Source organism: Tupaia chinensis, unplaced genomic scaffold (assembly GCF_000334495.1).
Source record: "Tupaia chinensis unplaced genomic scaffold, TupChi_1.0 Scaffold144031_1, whole genome shotgun sequence".
Taxonomy (NCBI): domain Eukaryota; kingdom Metazoa; phylum Chordata; class Mammalia; order Scandentia; family Tupaiidae; genus Tupaia; species Tupaia belangeri.
The window spans coordinates 386540-405557 of NW_006203883.1; the positions used below are offsets into that span (position 1 = coordinate 386540).

Below are 19018 nucleotides of genomic sequence, written 5' to 3' on the forward strand. Positions count from 1 at the left end.
GGAAAGAATAGGGGTGACCACACCGCAATCGTCTCCTCTATTTCTCCTTTCAGAATATCAAGAATGACCTGGCATATTTTTCGGGCCACCAGATCCAGGACTCAAACAGCAGAGTTTGTCAGGTGATATCCAGCTGCCTCCACCACCACAGCACCGGCTTGTCCAACCATAAATTGTTTAATAACTGCAAACTTGTACTGACCCTGTCTATCTTCACCACTGTTGCCATTTCCCTCCTAAGATCAAATCTACCAAATCTAAATCCTTCACCTTGTCAATGGATTTACAAACACAAGAGCACTTCTTTTGAGCTGAAAAAGATCTTTCTAAAGCTTCTGACTCTACGTTTAAAAAAACAAAGGGAATCAATAAGCTAAAGTCCTAAGTCACCTTTTTTTCTGCAAAGACTCTCCCTGTAAGCTTCCTAACTTTTTAAAAACATATTTAACTTTATTATTTTTTTAAAAATTTGTTATTGGGCACATGTGCTCACCAGAGAGAGCGAATGTAGGCTGCCAGGTCTGGGATTTGAACTGTGGTCAGCCATTTAAGAGTCGAGCACCTTAACTACCTTGCCAGCTGCTGGCCCCTATGCTTCCTAAATTTAACTCCAACCTAAGTTTTACCCCTAAGTAGCTCAATGGTTGCCTCTAGATTGGAAATGGGTCAACGGGTGTAAAGGAAGGATTACAAAGGAACACAAGGAGACTTTGGGGGGTGATGAACATAGTCAAGGTCTTGAATGTGGGGGTGAGTTCGCGGGTGCATATATATGCCAAAATGTATCAAATGCTATACTTGAACTATATGCAGCTTCGTATAGGTCAATAATACCTCAACAAACGTGGCCCTCTCTCAAGTACAAAGCCCCACGGGGAAAAGAATTTCCGAGCATCTTACTTCTGCTGGCGTGGAACAAACGGTGGTACCAAATGTAATTTGGTGACAAGGAAGAAAGATACACCTCAGGGTGGCTGGGCAGAAAAGCAGAAGGAAACTGAAGACGTGACCTGTTTAAACTGTGCACATGCTCCTGACTTCTATTTCTGGACTTCTTTCTAAATAAAAATAATGAATCTCGCTGTTTCAAGCAGTGTTCGCTGGGCTCCTACCGCTAGCACCAGAAGTCTGGTCCTCACTCATACCGTGGCTCTATTTTGTATTTTTTCCTCCTTTCTTTTTCCCTAAACAAATCAGGTCATTCCATACCAGCTATCCTTTGTTTCTGATCTTGGGGTAAAGTCCACACTCCTAGGGTGACAAATCCCAGGATGTGAACAGATTACCTCTGGGAGTAATTCATTACCCACTATTCCACCCACAGCCATACTTTAAATTCTTCTGAGGAGCTCTCTAACTTTTAAGAGCCATACAATCAAGGCTCACGTTATCTGCTATCCCCAGCACCTGGCTCAGTGCCTGGAACAGAAGAGGTGCTCAAACTGCACGGTTGGACAAAAGAGCTCATGGCACTGCTATGATGCTTTATGGATAAGGAAGTGTTTATTTTCCAACGGTACAGCTTTCTTGGGCGGGGGTGAGGGTGGGGTGGGGATTCAGCCTAATGATGTTTCAGATTAATCTTTGTTTCTATAACCAAAAAAGCAATTTGTAGTTTTCATTAAATATCCACCACGTTTTAAGAACAAGATGAAAAGACAGATTTTTCTAAAACAGCAATATGGGGGAAGAGAGGCATCAAAATTCTATCAGGATAAGTGAATTGTTTTGAAGAGAAAAGAGGATTTTAGAATATCTGAAAAAAACTAGGTTAGAAATTGAGGTTAAATTATTCAAAAATGGGGCCAAGCAAGTGGTGTGGTGGTTAAGGCACTGCATTCTGCATGGCAAACTGTGGTTCGAGTACCAGACCAGGCGGCTTGAGAAACACACCAGGTACATGTTCATGTGCGCCCAGGATCCCAAGCACAAAATGAGGAGAAGGGACTGTGGTGTGACCATGCCCTCTGGGGTGTGATTTCTCACTTTCCCTCCCTCTGTCTCTCTCCAGCAGGTGCACACCCCCATAGCAAAAACCTAAAAAAAAAAATTATTCAGAAATATTTTTTAGCACTAAGGCAAGAGAGATGTTATGACAGTAGTGGGAGGCAAGCAAATTTAAAACAGTAATAGGAGAGACTACCTCACCAAAATGCAGTACCGCATCCGCAGACATGTAGAGGAAACAAAGATCCCAAACCATTTTCCTCAATATGCTCCCACATTTATTTATAAATGAGGGTTGCACTTGGAAACGAAATGAATGTCAGCTTCATGTGGAAAACTGAAGAGCAATTCAGAGACAATCAAGTATGTGATTCTATGATGCCAAACATCTGGATGGAAAAGTGAAAATTCTATAAATAACCCAGATATTGCTAAATCACCAGACATTCAGTGTGGAAGCCAAAACATCAGTTCTTGGATTGTTTCATTTTCAAACTTCATATGATAGAGAAAGTCTGAGGTACTCTTGCAAGTATTTTTCTTCTTTATGGTTCTCCATGGTGCCGTTGCTTTTATGTTACTAAGTATAAGATACACAGGACACTATCTCCTGGAAGGAAATTATACAAGAGGTATTAAAAGCAAGAGATGCCCCCAGACTTGTCATTTTCTAAGAAAAATTAATAGGATCATTGGAAAAGCCATGATGTATTTTTCTATGCAAAATATGCCATGACTATTTTTTTTAGAAAAATGAAAGCTGATTATTTTATCAACAGCCATTCTTCAGACATGAACGTGCATAAGAAATAGTCTACGCACACATCACAGTTTTCCACATTCGTGTCATGACTTTTCTGACAACCCAATTGTTTGAGGTGGCACCCGTATCCACCAACAAAGTTCTAGCTCTACCCTACCTCCTCCTCCTTTGGAGCACCTTCTGGGAGACAAAAGATGGAGTTACAATCACAGCCATCTTCCACGGGTGCAGACTTTCAGTGGAACAAATCCTGACCCTATGCCAGGGCTGAACTGGGCACTCAGGAAAGTAGTAATGGTTGGGATGCGGCACTTATTACTGAGGAGCTTATAAGACTATCATTAAGAAAAATAAAAAGATAACCGTTCTTCTACATTGCTAGTTTCAATAATAAAATCTCGGGCTGGTTCTAAGAAAGCCAGAGTCCAGATGGCCCAACCACAGCTCAAATCCCAGCCTTCGTGGCTTGAAAAACACGTCAGGTATGTGTATGCACATGCCCCCAAATTCCAATGGGATGGAGGAAAAAGAATTGTGGAACAGTCACACCCCACTGTGGGGGAGGTGCTTTCTTCATCTCCCTCTCTTTCTCTGGTGGGTGCACATGCCATCTGGCAATTAGAAAAAGAAAACCTAGGAGCCAGTAAGTGGCACAGTGATTAAGGCACTGGACTCCCACATGACTGACCACTGTTCAAGTCACAGATCTGGCAGCTGGAAAATCACATAGGCATGTGTACATGCATGTCCAAAATCCCAAGAGGAGGATGAAAGAGAAGGGACTGCAGCATGGCAATGCCCTCTGGGGGTTGATTTCTCACTTTCTCTCTGTCTCTGTTTCTCTTCAGCCAGTACATGTGCCCTTTGGCAAAAACCTAAAAAATAAAAAAAAAAAAGAAAAGAAAAGAAAAGAAAAAGAGAAAAATAAGAAAATCAAGTCTTAGTCTTTATTTCACTTATCAGCAGCATTTAGCAAAGATGTCTAATCCCATTTCTGTTAAGTGGCTTGCACTTGGCCACCAGGATGCCAATCTCGATCTGCTTTTCCTCCTACCTGACAAGCCATTTCCTACCGGGCTCCTTTACCAAATTCTTCTCATCTCCGAGAGTGCCTAATGTATAACTGTCTGTGCTTTAATCCCTCACTGGCTTGTAGGTTTCATCCTGTCTCAGCTCTAAATACCACTCTTGATGTTAAGAGCTTCCTGAAATTAAATCTCCAGATAGTCCTCCCCATCGAACTCTAGTGTTGATAGTCCAAATGCAACTTGACATCACTACTGGGTATTTATTGGCATCACTTTTTAACATTTTTTTGTTTCACTATAGGGCAATGTGCACTTGCTGGAGAGAGACAGAGAGAGAGAGAGAGAGAGAAATTACCCTTTAGGGAAGATGGCCAGCCACACTGCAATCCCTTCTCTTCCATTCTTCTCTTGGGATTTTGGATACACATACATGCTCCTGGCATGCTTTTCTAGCCACCAGGTCTGGGACTCAAATCATGCAATTGGCATGTAGGATCCAGCCACTCAGCCACTGACTGGCTCCACATTTAATACTGAACCCTTTATTTTCATCCCAGAGCCTGACCTACCCACAGTCTTCCCCATCCCAGAAAAAGTCAAATCTATCCTACCCGCTGCATAGGCCATAAATCATGAGTCATCTATGATTTATCTCTTTCTCTAAGGAAACCATGTTTGGCCCTAACTTCAAAATAGGCCCAGGATCTATTTTAATTCTATTGCTACCATACTGGTCCAAGCCTCTATCATCTCGAAACCAATTACAGTCATAGCCTTGTAACTAATCTCCCTGCTTCTATCTGTGCCATCTATATTCTCAATTCAAGAGCCACCACTATCTTACATATACAAATCACCCCTCAGGCCCAAACCTAGAATGGCTTCTTCTTTTACTTGCTATAAGGGCTCAAGTCCTAGGCTAGCTCCATGGCCTAGCATGAAGAGAACCAGATCCCACATTGTTACTATGTGATTTGAATCCTGATCTAGTGGCTTGAGAACCATGCCAGGTGTGCATACATGCATACTCAAAACCCCAAAAGGACAGAGAAGAAGGAAGAAGAAATTGCAGTGCGATCACATCCCATTGGGGGTTCCTCTCCCCCTTCCTCTCTATCTCTAGTGAATGCACATACACCTCTCAGTAAATAAAAAATAACTAAATAATGGGACCAGCAGTTGGTGTAATGACTATGTTGCTGGACTCCCATGTAGTTGACTGCGGTTCAAGTCCTGGACCCGGTGGCTTAAACTCACACCAGGCACGTGTGCAAGCATGCCCAAGATCCCGAGAGGAAAATGGAGAAGAAGGGATTGTGGCATGGCCATCCCCCCCGGGGGGGGGATTTCTCACTTTCTGTCTCTGTTTTTCTGGTGAGCATATGTGTCCTATAGTAAAAAACTCTCTAAACATAAATAAATAGATAAATAAAAACAAAATAAAAGTTTATGTCCCCAGTGCTCTCTAAGTGGTTCATAATCTCAGTCCTAGAAACTCACTTCCTGACAGTGTACTGCTTGCTCACACTGTCCTAGTCTCTCTCCACCACCCTGTCGAGTCCTGTCCCTTGCATAAACCAGGAATACTCCTCCATCAGATCTTTTCAAAGGCTGTTGCCTTTACCCAAAACACTTTTCCCAGGTGTTTTTCCTTCATCTCTTTCAAGTCTTTCTTCCAGCGTTGTCTTCACAAGCAAGCCAGTTGTGACCACCATATGCAGAATTGTTTTGAAGAGAAAAGAGGATTTTAGAATATCTGAAAAAAACTAGGTTAGAAATTGAGGTTAAATTATTCAAAAATGGGGCCAAGCAAGTGGTGTGGTGGTTAAGGCACTGCATTCTGCATGGCAAACTGTGGTTCGAGTACCAGACCAGGCGGCTTGAGAAACACACCAGGTACATGTTCATGTGCGCCCAGGATCCCAAGCACAAAATGAGGAGAAGGGACTGTGGTGTGACCATGCCCTCTGGGGTGTGATTTCTCACTTTCCCTCCCTCTGTCTCTCTCCAGCAGGTGCACACCCCCATAGCAAAAACCTAAAAAAAAAAATTATTCAGAAATATTTTTTAGCACTAAGGCAAGAGAGATGTTATGACAGTAGTGGGAGGCAAGCAAATTTAAAACAGTAATAGGAGAGACTACCTCACCAAAATGCAGTACCGCATCCGCAGACATGTAGAGGAAACAAAGATCCCAAACCATTTTCCTCAATATGCTCCCACATTTATTTATAAATGAGGGTTGCACTTGGAAACGAAATGAATGTCAGCTTCATGTGGAAAACTGAAGAGCAATTCAGAGACAATCAAGTATGTGATTCTATGATGCCAAACATCTGGATGGAAAAGTGAAAATTCTATAAATAACCCAGATATTGCTAAATCACCAGACATTCAGTGTGGAAGCCAAAACATCAGTTCTTGGATTGTTTCATTTTCAAACTTCATATGATAGAGAAAGTCTGAGGCACTCTTGCAAGTATTTTTCTTCTTTATGGTTCTCCATGGTGCCGTTGCTTTTATGTTACTAAGTATAAGATACACAGGACACTATCTCCTGGAAGGAAATTATACAAGAGGTATTAAAAGCAAGAGATGCCCCCAGACTTGTCATTTTCTAAGAAAAATTAATAGGATCATTGGAAAAGCCATGATGTATTTTTCTATGCAAAATATGCCATGACTATTTTTTTTAGAAAAATGAAAGCTGATTATTTTATCAACAGCCATTCTTCAGACATGAACGTGCATAAGAAATAGTCTACGCACACATCACAGTTTTCCACATTCGTGTCATGACTTTTCTGACAACCCAATTGTTTGAGGTGGCACCCGTATCCACCAACAAAGTTCTAGCTCTACCCTACCTCCTCCTCCTTTGGAGCACCTTCTGGGAGACAAAAGATGGAGTTACAATCACAGCCATCTTCCACGGGTGCAGACTTTCAGTGGAACAAATCCTGACCCTATGCCAGGGCTGAACTGGGCACTCAGGAAAGTAGTAATGGTTGGGATGCGGCACTTATTACTGAGGAGCTTATAAGACTATCATTAAGAAAAATAAAAAGATAACCGTTCTTCTACATTGCTAGTTTCAATAATAAAATCTCGGGCTGGTTCTAAGAAAGCCAGAGTCCAGATGGCCCAACCACAGCTCAAATCCCAGCCTTCGTGGCTTGAAAAACACGTCAGGTATGTGTATGCACATGCCCCCAAATTCCAATGGGATGGAGGAAAAAGAATTGTGGAACAGTCACACCCCACTGTGGGGGAGGTGCTTTCTTCATCTCCCTCTCTTTCTCTGGTGGGTGCACATGCCATCTGGCAATTAGAAAAAGAAAACCTAGGAGCCAGTAAGTGGCACAGTGATTAAGGCACTGGACTCCCACATGACTGACCACTGTTCAAGTCACAGATCTGGCAGCTGGAAAATCACATAGGCATGTGTACATGCATGTCCAAAATCCCAAGAGGAGGATGAAAGAGAAGGGACTGCAGCATGGCAATGCCCTCTGGGGGTTGATTTCTCACTTTCTCTCTGTCTCTGTTTCTCTTCAGCCAGTACATGTGCCCTTTGGCAAAAACCTAAAAAATAAAAAAAAAAAAGAAAAGAAAAGAAAAGAAAAAGAGAAAAATAAGAAAATCAAGTCTTAGTCTTTATTTCACTTATCAGCAGCATTTAGCAAAGATGTCTAATCCCATTTCTGTTAAGTGGCTTGCACTTGGCCACCAGGATGCCAATCTCGATCTGCTTTTCCTCCTACCTGACAAGCCATTTCCTACCGGGCTCCTTTACCAAATTCTTCTCATCTCCGAGAGTGCCTAATGTATAACTGTCTGTGCTTTAATCCCTCACTGGCTTGTAGGTTTCATCCTGTCTCAGCTCTAAATACCACTCTTGATGTTAAGAGCTTCCTGAAATTAAATCTCCAGATAGTCCTCCCCATCGAACTCTAGTGTTGATAGTCCAAATGCAACTTGACATCACTACTGGGTATTTATTGGCATCACTTTTTAACATTTTTTTGTTTCACTATAGGGCAATGTGCACTTGCTGGAGAGAGACAGAGAGAGAGAGAGAGAGAGAAATTACCCTTTAGGGAAGATGGCCAGCCACACTGCAATCCCTTCTCTTCCATTCTTCTCTTGGGATTTTGGATACACATACATGCTCCTGGCATGCTTTTCTAGCCACCAGGTCTGGGACTCAAATCATGCAATTGGCATGTAGGATCCAGCCACTCAGCCACTGACTGGCTCCACATTTAATACTGAACCCTTTATTTTCATCCCAGAGCCTGACCTACCCACAGTCTTCCCCATCCCAGAAAAAGTCAAATCTATCCTACCCGCTGCATAGGCCATAAATCATGAGTCATCTATGATTTATCTCTTTCTCTAAGGAAACCATGTTTGGCCCTAACTTCAAAATAGGCCCAGGATCTATTTTAATTCTATTGCTACCATACTGGTCCAAGCCTCTATCATCTCGAAACCAATTACAGTCATAGCCTTGTAACTAATCTCCCTGCTTCTATCTGTGCCATCTATATTCTCAATTCAAGAGCCACCACTATCTTACATATACAAATCACCCCTCAGGCCCAAACCTAGAATGGCTTCTTCTTTTACTTGCTATAAGGGCTCAAGTCCTAGGCTAGCTCCATGGCCTAGCATGAAGAGAACCAGATCCCACATTGTTACTATGTGATTTGAATCCTGATCTAGTGGCTTGAGAACCATGCCAGGTGTGCATACATGCATACTCAAAACCCCAAAAGGACAGAGAAGAAGGAAGAAGAAATTGCAGTGCGATCACATCCCATTGGGGGTTCCTCTCCCCCTTCCTCTCTATCTCTAGTGAATGCACATACACCTCTCAGTAAATAAAAAATAACTAAATAATGGGACCAGCAGTTGGTGTAATGACTATGTTGCTGGACTCCCATGTAGTTGACTGCGGTTCAAGTCCTGGACCCGGTGGCTTAAACTCACACCAGGCACGTGTGCAAGCATGCCCAAGATCCCGAGAGGAAAATGGAGAAGAAGGGATTGTGGCATGGCCATCCCCCCCGGGGGGGGGATTTCTCACTTTCTGTCTCTGTTTTTCTGGTGAGCATATGTGTCCTATAGTAAAAAACTCTCTAAACATAAATAAATAGATAAATAAAAACAAAATAAAAGTTTATGTCCCCAGTGCTCTCTAAGTGGTTCATAATCTCAGTCCTAGAAACTCACTTCCTGACAGTGTACTGCTTGCTCACACTGTCCTAGTCTCTCTCCACCACCCTGTCGAGTCCTGTCCCTTGCATAAACCAGGAATACTCCTCCATCAGATCTTTTCAAAGGCTGTTGCCTTTACCCAAAACACTTTTCCCAGGTGTTTTTCCTTCATCTCTTTCAAGTCTTTCTTCCAGCGTTGTCTTCACAAGCAAGCCAGTTGTGACCACCATATGCAAAGCTGTGCTCACCTTCCCCTCCCTGTCCCACCACCTCACATTCTTCACTCCTTTATGGAGGTTTGTTTGTTTGTTTTTGTGGGATGTTTGTTATAGGGCGCATGCACTCACTAGAGAGAAACAGAGAGAGAAAGAGAAAGAGGGAAACTGATAAATCAGACCCTGGGAGGATGGCCAGGCCACAACCCCTTCCTCTCCAGTCTGCTCTAAGGAGTTTGGGCACACACATCTGGCATGATTTTCAAGTCACCTGGTTCAGGACTCAAACCATGCAGTCAACCATGTGGGATCCAGCACCTTAACCACCACACCACCTAGCTGGTTCCATAGAGATTTTCTACTGTCTATAATTTACTATAAGTATGCTGCTTATACTCTGCTTTTTTACCTTCTGTAATTAAGTTATTTATTTTAACTAAGTTACCACAAATAAGCTCTATGAAGCAGGGCGTTTTGGTGTGTTTTGTTCACTGTTATTCATGCTTAATTAGTATTTATGACTGGAATGAATAAAAGAAAGAAAATGGCATGGATTCAACTTATAAAACACTTACATTAGACTCATAACATAAATGAAGAACTCAAGCCAATTACAATCACAGTATAATCTACAATTTTACAAGGTTCCACTCATAAGAAAGACTACAGGAAAACCTTGGAGAAGTTTGAAAAGTTTATTAAAAATTAAACAAAAGAGTATTTCAAGGAACATTAGATTCTCAGTAGATAGATGAATGCTTAACCTAATACCTTTTTTTTATTTAGGTTTTTGCCATAGAGAGCATGTGCTAACCAGAGAGAGAGAGAGAGAGAGAGAGAAAGGAAAAAATCATCCCCCAGGGAGACAGCTACATCATAATTCCTTCTCCTCCATTCTACTCTTGGGATTTGGAGCATGCTTGCATATGTAACTGGTGTGATTTTTCAAGTTGATGGGTCCAAAACTTGAACCTCAGTGGGCCATATGGAAGTCCAGTGCCTTAACCACCACACTACTGCTGGTCCTACCTAATTTTCTTTTTTTTTATTTTGAGAGAGAGATTTTTGCCATAGAGCACATGTGCTCACCAGAAAGACAGAAAGAGACAGACAGGAAAAAGCAAGAAATAACCCCCCTAGTGGGGGTGGCCATGCCACAATCCCTTCTCCTCCATCCTCCTCTCAGGATCTTGGACACGCATGCACACACACCTGGAGTGAGTTTTAAGTCACCGGGTCCGGGACTCAAACCACAGTTGACTACATGTGAGTCCACTGACAAAATCATTATGACATCCGCTGGTCCTCTGATACTAATTTTTAAGCTTTAAAATATTAAACTGTGCTTCTGGATTTAATTTTGATCATGTGGGCTACAAAAAACAAAGTATCCTATTATACAAGTTTTCTTTGTGCAAGCTTTACCAGTGAGGAATAGCTACAAAAAGGAAGATAATTCTACAAATTCAATTCAGGAAGTATTAAGAGAACATGAGCTCTACGTTAAAACAACAATGAGGGACCAGCAGCTGGCGTAATGGCTATGTCGCCGGACTCCCATGTAGTCGACCACGGTTCCAGTCCGGACCTGGTGGCTTAAACTCACACCGGGTGCATGTGTGTGCGTGCCCAAGATCCCGAGAGGAGAACAGAAGAGAAGGGATTGCGGCGTGGCCATCTCCCCTGGGGGGCAATTTCTCGCTTTCTGTCTCTCTGTCTCTCTGGCAAGCACATGCACCCTACAGCAAAAACCTCTCCAAAAAAAAAAGAAAGAAAATACAACGAAAGAGCCTATAAACTGAACAATTCAACAAGAGAAAGAAAAAATCATAGAGAAAGCTTAAAATCTATTATATAAGCTCAAGGAAGTTGGTGGTGTGGTGAAGACAGATGGATTGGTAACTGTGGCTCAAGTCCTGGACCCAGTGGTTTGAAAAACATTCCAGGAGCGTGTGAGTGTGTGTGTGTGTGTGTGTGTGTGTGTGTCCATGTCATCCAAAACCCTGAATTGGAGAAGGCATTGTAAGGTGACCATCCCCCATGATGGCTGCGTTCTCACTTTCTCTCCCTCCTCTCTCACATGTGCTCTGCCACAATTTTCATAAAGAAAAGAACAAAACAAAGCTATAATCTTTGCCGACATGAAGTTAATGGCAATCATATACTCTGCTCCTTTCCTCAAATGCCAACATGAATTAGTCCAGGGGGTCCTCAAATTGTAAGATACCATAGAAAATTGGAAAGAAATGTCATGCTAAAAAATTTGGCTTTATGCTCCTAGCATTTTCAGATATGATAAGTGGGTTTAGATGATTCCTTTTTCAGAGTTAAAATGGTTTGGAGATGAATTTGTGTGAAATATGGGAAGAAGGAAGAAGGAACAAACCGAGCCTGCCTTGGCCAGTAACTCAAATTGTTTGAAATGAGGACACCCACCGTGAAGGCACTAAAAATCTATAGTTAATTGAGTTATTGAGATGTTCAGATCTCCCTTTTAAAAGTATGGACATGCTTCCCAGCATTGTTTCTTTCTTTGGAAATGCCTTTAATGATTTTGTAAGCTTTGTGACCATCAATAAATTCATTTCAAGTGAAAAATAGCATAAATAGGAATTTCTGTTACTGTATTTTTTTTTTCCCCTTCACTTCTTTTAAATTTGTCAGAGTGTGCTCACCAGAGAGAGGGAGAGGGAGAAAGCATTCCCTAATGGGGCGTGGTCGCTTCGCAATCCCTTCTCCCCCATCTCTCTATCCTTCGGGGTTTGGAGGCATGCATGTAGAAATACCCCATGTATTTTTCAAGTCGCTGTGTTCAGGATTCAAACTAGGCAGTAGGCCATGAGGGATCCGGCTTCCCTAACCACTAGGTTTTGAGGCCAGCCCTGTTTTTAAATCAAAAGTTGGGAAATGTTAAAAACATATTTGGCATAAAAGTAGATTAAAGAGCATGATAATGCCCTCTGAAAAGTCCAGATTCTATAAGTAATGAGTCATTTTCTTAATTCAAGGAAGAGGCAAGACAATGATCAGCAATATAATGTCACTGTAAGGCTGACCCACATGGGAAGATTCTGGGTTTGCACCCAGAGACACAGAGCACAGTATGTCCATGTTCTGGGGCTTAGACTGTGCCATCCAGGCCAGGGCAGGGGTGCCGTTTCTCTCTCTTTCTTACGCAAGGAAAAAAATTAACTTTTTTAAACATGCAAGTAAATAGCAATCACTTAAATATTCTGAAGTCATTCATGTTTGATGACAGAGAAACAATACCACAAACTTACTCATGCATTGAAATACTAAATTAGAATAATGGGGAAAATAAAGCAAATTTTGAAAAATAACAAACACATCCATTTGAAAGCCATTACAATAATTAGATTTTTCTTTGACTGAATTACTAGTGTTTTTCATTTGTTTGGGGTGAGACTGAACAACATTACAATTTTCCAGCATTCTAATGACCAAATTAGTACTCAAAAAAAAGTACAGCTAAATCTAAAATCCAAAACTAGCAATTCCGAATTTATACTTAACCACACCTCAGTTGTTTTCCCTATGACTGAAATATTTTTTTCTAAGAGTATGAACTCTTGCCTCTGAAGGGCCTGTTGACTAAACACCAGACCTTCTGTGTTAAAAAAAAAAAAAAATCTCAGTAGTAAGAATCTTTTCATTATAACACATAGCTTTGTAATTCAGAAGTTTAAAAAGTAATTCAGGAGCCAGTAGACTGGGCCAGCCAGTGGTCACATTGCTGGATTCCCACATGGCCGACTGCAGTTCGAATCCCAGACCAGGAGGCTTCAAAATCACGTGAGGCATTTGCCCAAGATCCCAAGAGGAGAATGGAGAAGGGATTGTGGTGTGGCCATTCCCCCGGGGTGTGATTTCTCACTGTCTCTTGCACTCTCACTCTCTCTCTCTCTTCCTCTGGTGAGCACAAGCGCCCTAAGGCAAACACCTCTAAAAATAAAAATTTTTAATACAACTTTTTTCCAGCTAAAGCTCTAAGAAGTTAATTTTATTTCTTTAGAACATCCAAAGCATTTATACACGGTGTCTCATTTAACCCTCACTACAACTCCATGAAAAAGAGAAAATACTATCTATCTTTTTTTAAGAGATATTTTTGCTACAGGGCATGTGTACTCACTGGAGACCCAGAGAGAGACAGAGAAAAATAAAGTGAGAAATCACCCCCCAGGGGGAATGGCCAGGCCTCAATCCCTTCTCTTCCCTTCCTCTTGGGCTTTTGTGCATGCACGCACACAGGCCTCCTGTGAGTTTCAAGCTGCTGGGTCCAGGACTCAAACCACAGTGGGTCATGTGGAAGTCCAGCAATGTAATAATCACAACATCTGCTGGTCCGCCAAAAATATTACCTCTAATTTTTTAAAAAAGAATTATTTTATTTAACTTTATTTAAATTTGACCAGAGAGAGAGAGAGAAAGTGAGAAAGCAAGACACCAGGACTTGAACCACGGTCGGCCATGTGGGAGTCCAATGCCCTTAACCACCAAACTACCCACCGGCCCCCACTATCTCTAATTTATAAAAAGACTGAAGTTCAAGTAAAGTAAACCAGTTGGGAAAATTCTGTTTTCTTCACAAATGCAGTGCTTTTTCTCCCCATAAATTGATGGACATGTTTTTATCTGATAGATATAACACATTTTACTATAAAAGGAAACCCAACTTCAGTGATATAAAAATGTAAATCAATGTTTGTCTCAAAATTAGTGTCAGGGGACCAGCAGTTAGCGTAATGGCTATGTCGCTGGACTCCCATGTAGTCGACCGCAGTTCACGTCCCGGGCCCGGTGGCTTAAAACTCACACCAGGCACGTGTGCGTGCGTGCCCAAGATCCCGAGAGGAGAATGGAGGAGAAGGGATTGCAGTGTGGCCATCCCCTTGGGGGGGTGATTTCTCACTTTCTGTCTTTGTCTCTCTCTGTCTGGTGAGCGCACGAGCCCTATAGCAAAAACCTCTCCAAAAAAAAAAAAATATTAATGTCAGTATAATTCGTTTTTCTTTTCTTTTTTTCTTGAGTCCTGGAGTTCCAGACTTGAAAATCATGCTCTGGGGTCAGCAGGCAACATGGTGGTTGGGGCACTGGACTCCCACATGGCTGACTGTGGTTCGATTTCCAGACCTGGCGGCTTGCTTTCTCACTTTCCCTCTCTCTCTCTGATCAAATTAAAAAATAACAATAATTAATAAATAATTAAATTATTCTAAAAAAACAAATCACACTGTGCATGTTTGTATTTGTGTGCCCAAAATTCTGAGAGGAGAGTGGAGGAGAAGGGACAATGGCTTGGCCATTCCCTCTGGGGAGTGATTTCTCACTTTCTCTCTCTCTGTCTCTGTCCAGTGAGTACATGCACCTATGGCAAAAACCTAAGAAACAAACAAAAATTTTCAAAATGTTAGATATTTAATACATGTATTCATAGTTCTTAAAATTCTCCACAAATTACTAATTATAGTCCTTAAAGTTGTTTTTCACTATTTGTCAAAATAGTTTCAATCTAAAATAGTTATCTAAAAATAAACTATTTAAAATAAGTAATTTTCCAAAATAGCTTTTTATTTGTATTTATAAACAGTACGAAAGGGACTCACACACTATTACTATATTTCCTCAGTTCAATCACAATTTCTTCATTCACCCAACTTCTCTAACCCACAGAGAATACTAAATAAAAATAAAATGCTCTAGTCCTAAGCTTCATGGCACCAAAAGACAGTCTATTCCTTATAAAACACTTCATTTTCCCACCCCATGTCTCAGCTACTGTAGATCCCATCTTCCCAGGGTACACGCTGCCTTCGTACTTATTATTTCCCACAGTTCTCAGCAGAGTGCACACCATAGGCAAATGCGGATTGACAAAATACAGATTTGGAGGTTATATGTAGAGAAGAGAGGAAATAAAAGAGGCTTTTGGGCTGGCCCCATGGCCTACGGTTTACAGAGCTGACTCCCACATGGGCAACCACCAAGCTCAAATCTAAGAATTGGCAGTTTGAAAAATATGCTCGGTGTGTGTGTGCATGCATGCCCAAATCCCGACAGGGTAGAGAAACGGAGAAGGGATAGTGCGTTACTGCGCTCTGTTAGGGGAAGCTTCCTCCCACTTCCTTACTCTCTGGCTAGTACAAGCACCCTTCAGGGAAAAAAAAAAAAGGCTTCAAAAGAGCATGTTGAGGGGGCAAATAAGTGGCATGGTAGTTAAGGCACTAGACCACCATATAGCAAACTGTGGTTTGAGTCCCAGATCCGACGGCGTACTTTCTCACTTTCTCTCTCTCTCTCTCTCTCTCTCTCTCTCTCTGGTGAGTGTATGTGACCTATTGCAAAATTAGGAGGAAAATAATTTATTAATTCAATGAAATAAATGATTCTTTTATAAAAAAAATAAAAGAACATATTGATTTTATTGATTTTAAAGCCCTTTTGGTGTGGCAATTAGGGGCACTGGACTCCCACATGGTCAACCAGGGTTTGAGTCCAGGACTGGGAAACTTACTTTCTCACTGTCTCTCTCTCTCTCTCTCTGGCTGTCTCTGGTGAGCACATGTGCTCTGCAGCAAATTAAAAAGCCTTAATAATAATAAATAAAATTTTTAAATTCTTATTAAAAAAAACATAAAAATATAAAGCCCCATTTGGTTTGCTGCTATATTTTCTAACTAAGAACACAGCCTAACACATAGTAGGCACTCAAAAAAGATTTGTTGAAGACATTTTCAGTTTAAGTGTAGAAGTTCTGAGACAGGTCATTCTCTCTCTTCTAACACCATGAAGGTACACTAAAAACTATAGCTTCCCCCTTTCCTTCTATTCTTAAAAATGTTTTCCATATAATACACTAAGGTTGTTCAGTACTAGGGATTCTATTCATTATTTGGCTGTCGGAGAAGTCATGATGAACTTTTTTCTCTGTTTTTCTTTGCAAAAATGCATCATGACTTTTCTGACAATCCAATAAAATAACCAAGTTATAACAAAAATCAACTGTTTTTTTAAAACTTCTTTATTAATTAATATTTATCTATTTGTTTTGATTTTTTAAGCCCCCGGGTCCAGGACTCAAACCATGGCCAGCCATGTGGGAATCCAGCACCTTAACCATTGTACCACCTGCTGGCCCCCAAAATCAACTGTTAACCTCTACATAGTGACCAAATATTGGAGACAAGTTTAGGGATGTACCATCCAACTTGTTTTGGCATCACGCTTTCTAGGGTAATCATAAATCCAGCACAAATTCCAGGCTCATTAGCAGGCCATCTGAGCATGCACACAGGGAAGCAGAAGAGTACTAAATTCCTCAGGAAACCGCTTCAGCACAACAGCAATGATGCTTAAAGCAGGCCTTTACACCTGCTGCTTCCATATCTTGGTTTCATTAACACTTTCAGAAATGACCTCAGACCTAATCCTGCAGCTTTGGACATATTTTAGAGGCAATAACCATGGTGAGATTAGAACCTTCTATTCATGCCTTATAAAGAAATGCCTCTCAAATCCTCACACTCAACCAGGCCCTCAACTACCTCACATTTCTTTCCTCTTAAGATGTTGACAGGCCAGGGAAGATACCGAATCCAAATAACGGCCATGACACCAAATCTTTAACACCTATTTCAGACCTAGTCCACCTTTTACCTCTCCTTCACATCCAATATAAACTGCTGAATTCACCTAAGCCTATTGACAATGTATAAGTAGCCCCTATTTTGCTTTAAGAAATGTCCGTGTTTCTAAAAAGTCTAGAATTTAACAGGGCTAACCATTTTAACAGTCCCATGAATTTCCAATTAATCAACTTTTACTGTATAGCTATTAAAATCAAGAGAATACACTATAAAGGTCAGTAATTTAGAATAGCTATTAAATAGTCTTTAATATGTCCCTTTAGAATCATCTTTCTCTCTCCTTGCTTTCCTGATACACTGTAAATACAACTAGAAATTTTATAGCTTGAAAAAATTGAACTTGGTTTAAAAAAAACTTACTTTAAAAAAAGTATACATACATATTTCGCAATCTGTATGCCCATCAAATGGACACTGTGCCGTTTGTAAGCAGACACTGTAAGATTAAGTGTCTAATGAACAGATGACTAAATCATTGATGGAAAATCAAAAAAAAACAAACAAACAGAAATCAGAGCACAAGATAGAGAATTCAGAGTTATAAAGAGACCTTAGACCTCTTACTAATAAAATATCTGGGAATTTGTCAGCGTTTCATTAATAAACAATCAGCGTGATAAGCATGTGTCAGGTGAGACAGAGGTGGATTTTGAACTGACACCTGACTCTGTCTCCAATTACAAAGAATGTATCACCAGGTGTTCTGGAATGTTTGCCCCCAGTCTACCATTAGTGACCATGTTGACCAGATTCCTGCCAGCCAGAAAAGCTACTCTATCCTGTTTCCGGTTTGCCTTGGAAGTGTACAATCATGTTCACAGAAAGAGGAACAGTAATGGTAAGATGACCCGGCCTCCCTCTCCTGCTGGTGACCACGGCAGGCTCTACTGATCCAAGGATGTAACCTAAGCTTGCACAGATGGCCCAGCTCTCTGCTTCTGTGTTCAGGGTGGGTGCTGCAAAGCACCAGGTATATTTATAGAAGGGAGCAAGAGCAGGATGAAAGGGGGATGACAGAAGACGAAGTTTCTTCCATCCAGTAGAGAGGCAGCCTGTAGAAAGGCTGGATCCCACAGCCAAGGTTGGACTCCCGACTCGTCAACTAGCCGCTATATAAACTTAAGAAAACCCTTTTTGGTCTCCTAGGTATAAAATGTAGACACGGCCTCTTGCCTCGGATGGCTGTCAGAATGACGAACAAATACTCTGTAGGTAAAATGAGGGACGTGGTAGGCATTCAATAAATGTTAACCCGTGCTCCCCATTCTCCTGTTCACCAAAATTGCGCCTTGAAAATCACAAACATAGCCTGCAGCGTCAAAACTAAGAGGCCCAGGCTGGTTGGCAGGAAAGGAAACGACCTGGGTGGAGGCTCGCTTCTTTACCGGAGGACTTCGCTTAAAATGGAGCTAGAATATTGATAAGGGGGAGACACATGGTAAAGGCATCAAGTACGAATGAGCGACACTGGCAACAACAGCAACAAAAAGACATCCCTTTATATAAGCACGAGAAACAAACTTCGGAAGCTGCGGATATCCGGCGAACCTCCTCGGTGGCCTCAATTAAAATCCCGAAGGCACGTAGCGCTAACCCGGAGGCACACCATCCACAGGCAGCCTCGTCCGCTTCGGGCCATGCTCTTCTGCACAACTGCCCTCTCCAGGCTCCAAACTGCCTCCGATGGGTTTGGAAGCCAGGAGCGAGCAGCAGAAGGGGCCGAGATGGGAAAGTGGGAAGGTCTGGTCAAATGTCTGACAAACAAGGCAGTGGGTGAGGGGGCGGGGTGGAACAATGTGGGGGGGACGCCGCCAGCGAGCCTGAAAGACCGCGGCTTCACAATGAAGGAAGAGACTGCGACAGGCGCCAGCTCCAGGTCCCCGGTAGCGACTGCTGGCGAGGCCCGGGGCGCGCAGAGCGTGGGAAGACGAACGGCGGGAGCGGAATGAAGCCAGTGAGGAGTCGCTAGCCAGGCGGAGAAGCCCAGGAGCGCCCGAGCAGGTGCACAGCATCCAGAGGGAAGGACAGGGCTCGGGATACTCACGGTGTAGAGGAGGTTAAGGGCGCACAGGCAGTTCTTGGAACACGCGAAGCCCCCACAAACCATCTTGGAGCCTGTGGCTGTAGGCAGCTGCAGGTAAACTCCGCCCCCCTGGAGCCTCCCGGGCAGCCGCT

General features: G+C 42.1%; 1 protein-coding gene across 1 annotated transcript in view; it reads right to left on the minus strand.

Moving 5' to 3' along the window:
- TSPAN13 (tetraspanin 13) overlaps window positions 1-19012 on the minus strand; it is a 48215-nt gene extending 29203 nt beyond the window's left edge. The window contains exon 1 of the mRNA XM_006165786.3: window positions 18888-19012. Within this exon, the coding sequence (XP_006165848.1) occupies window positions 18888-18950 (63 nt within the window). The 5' untranslated portion in view covers window positions 18951-19012. The remainder of the gene's footprint in view (window positions 1-18887) is intronic.
- Window positions 19013-19018: the final 6 nt, after the last annotated feature.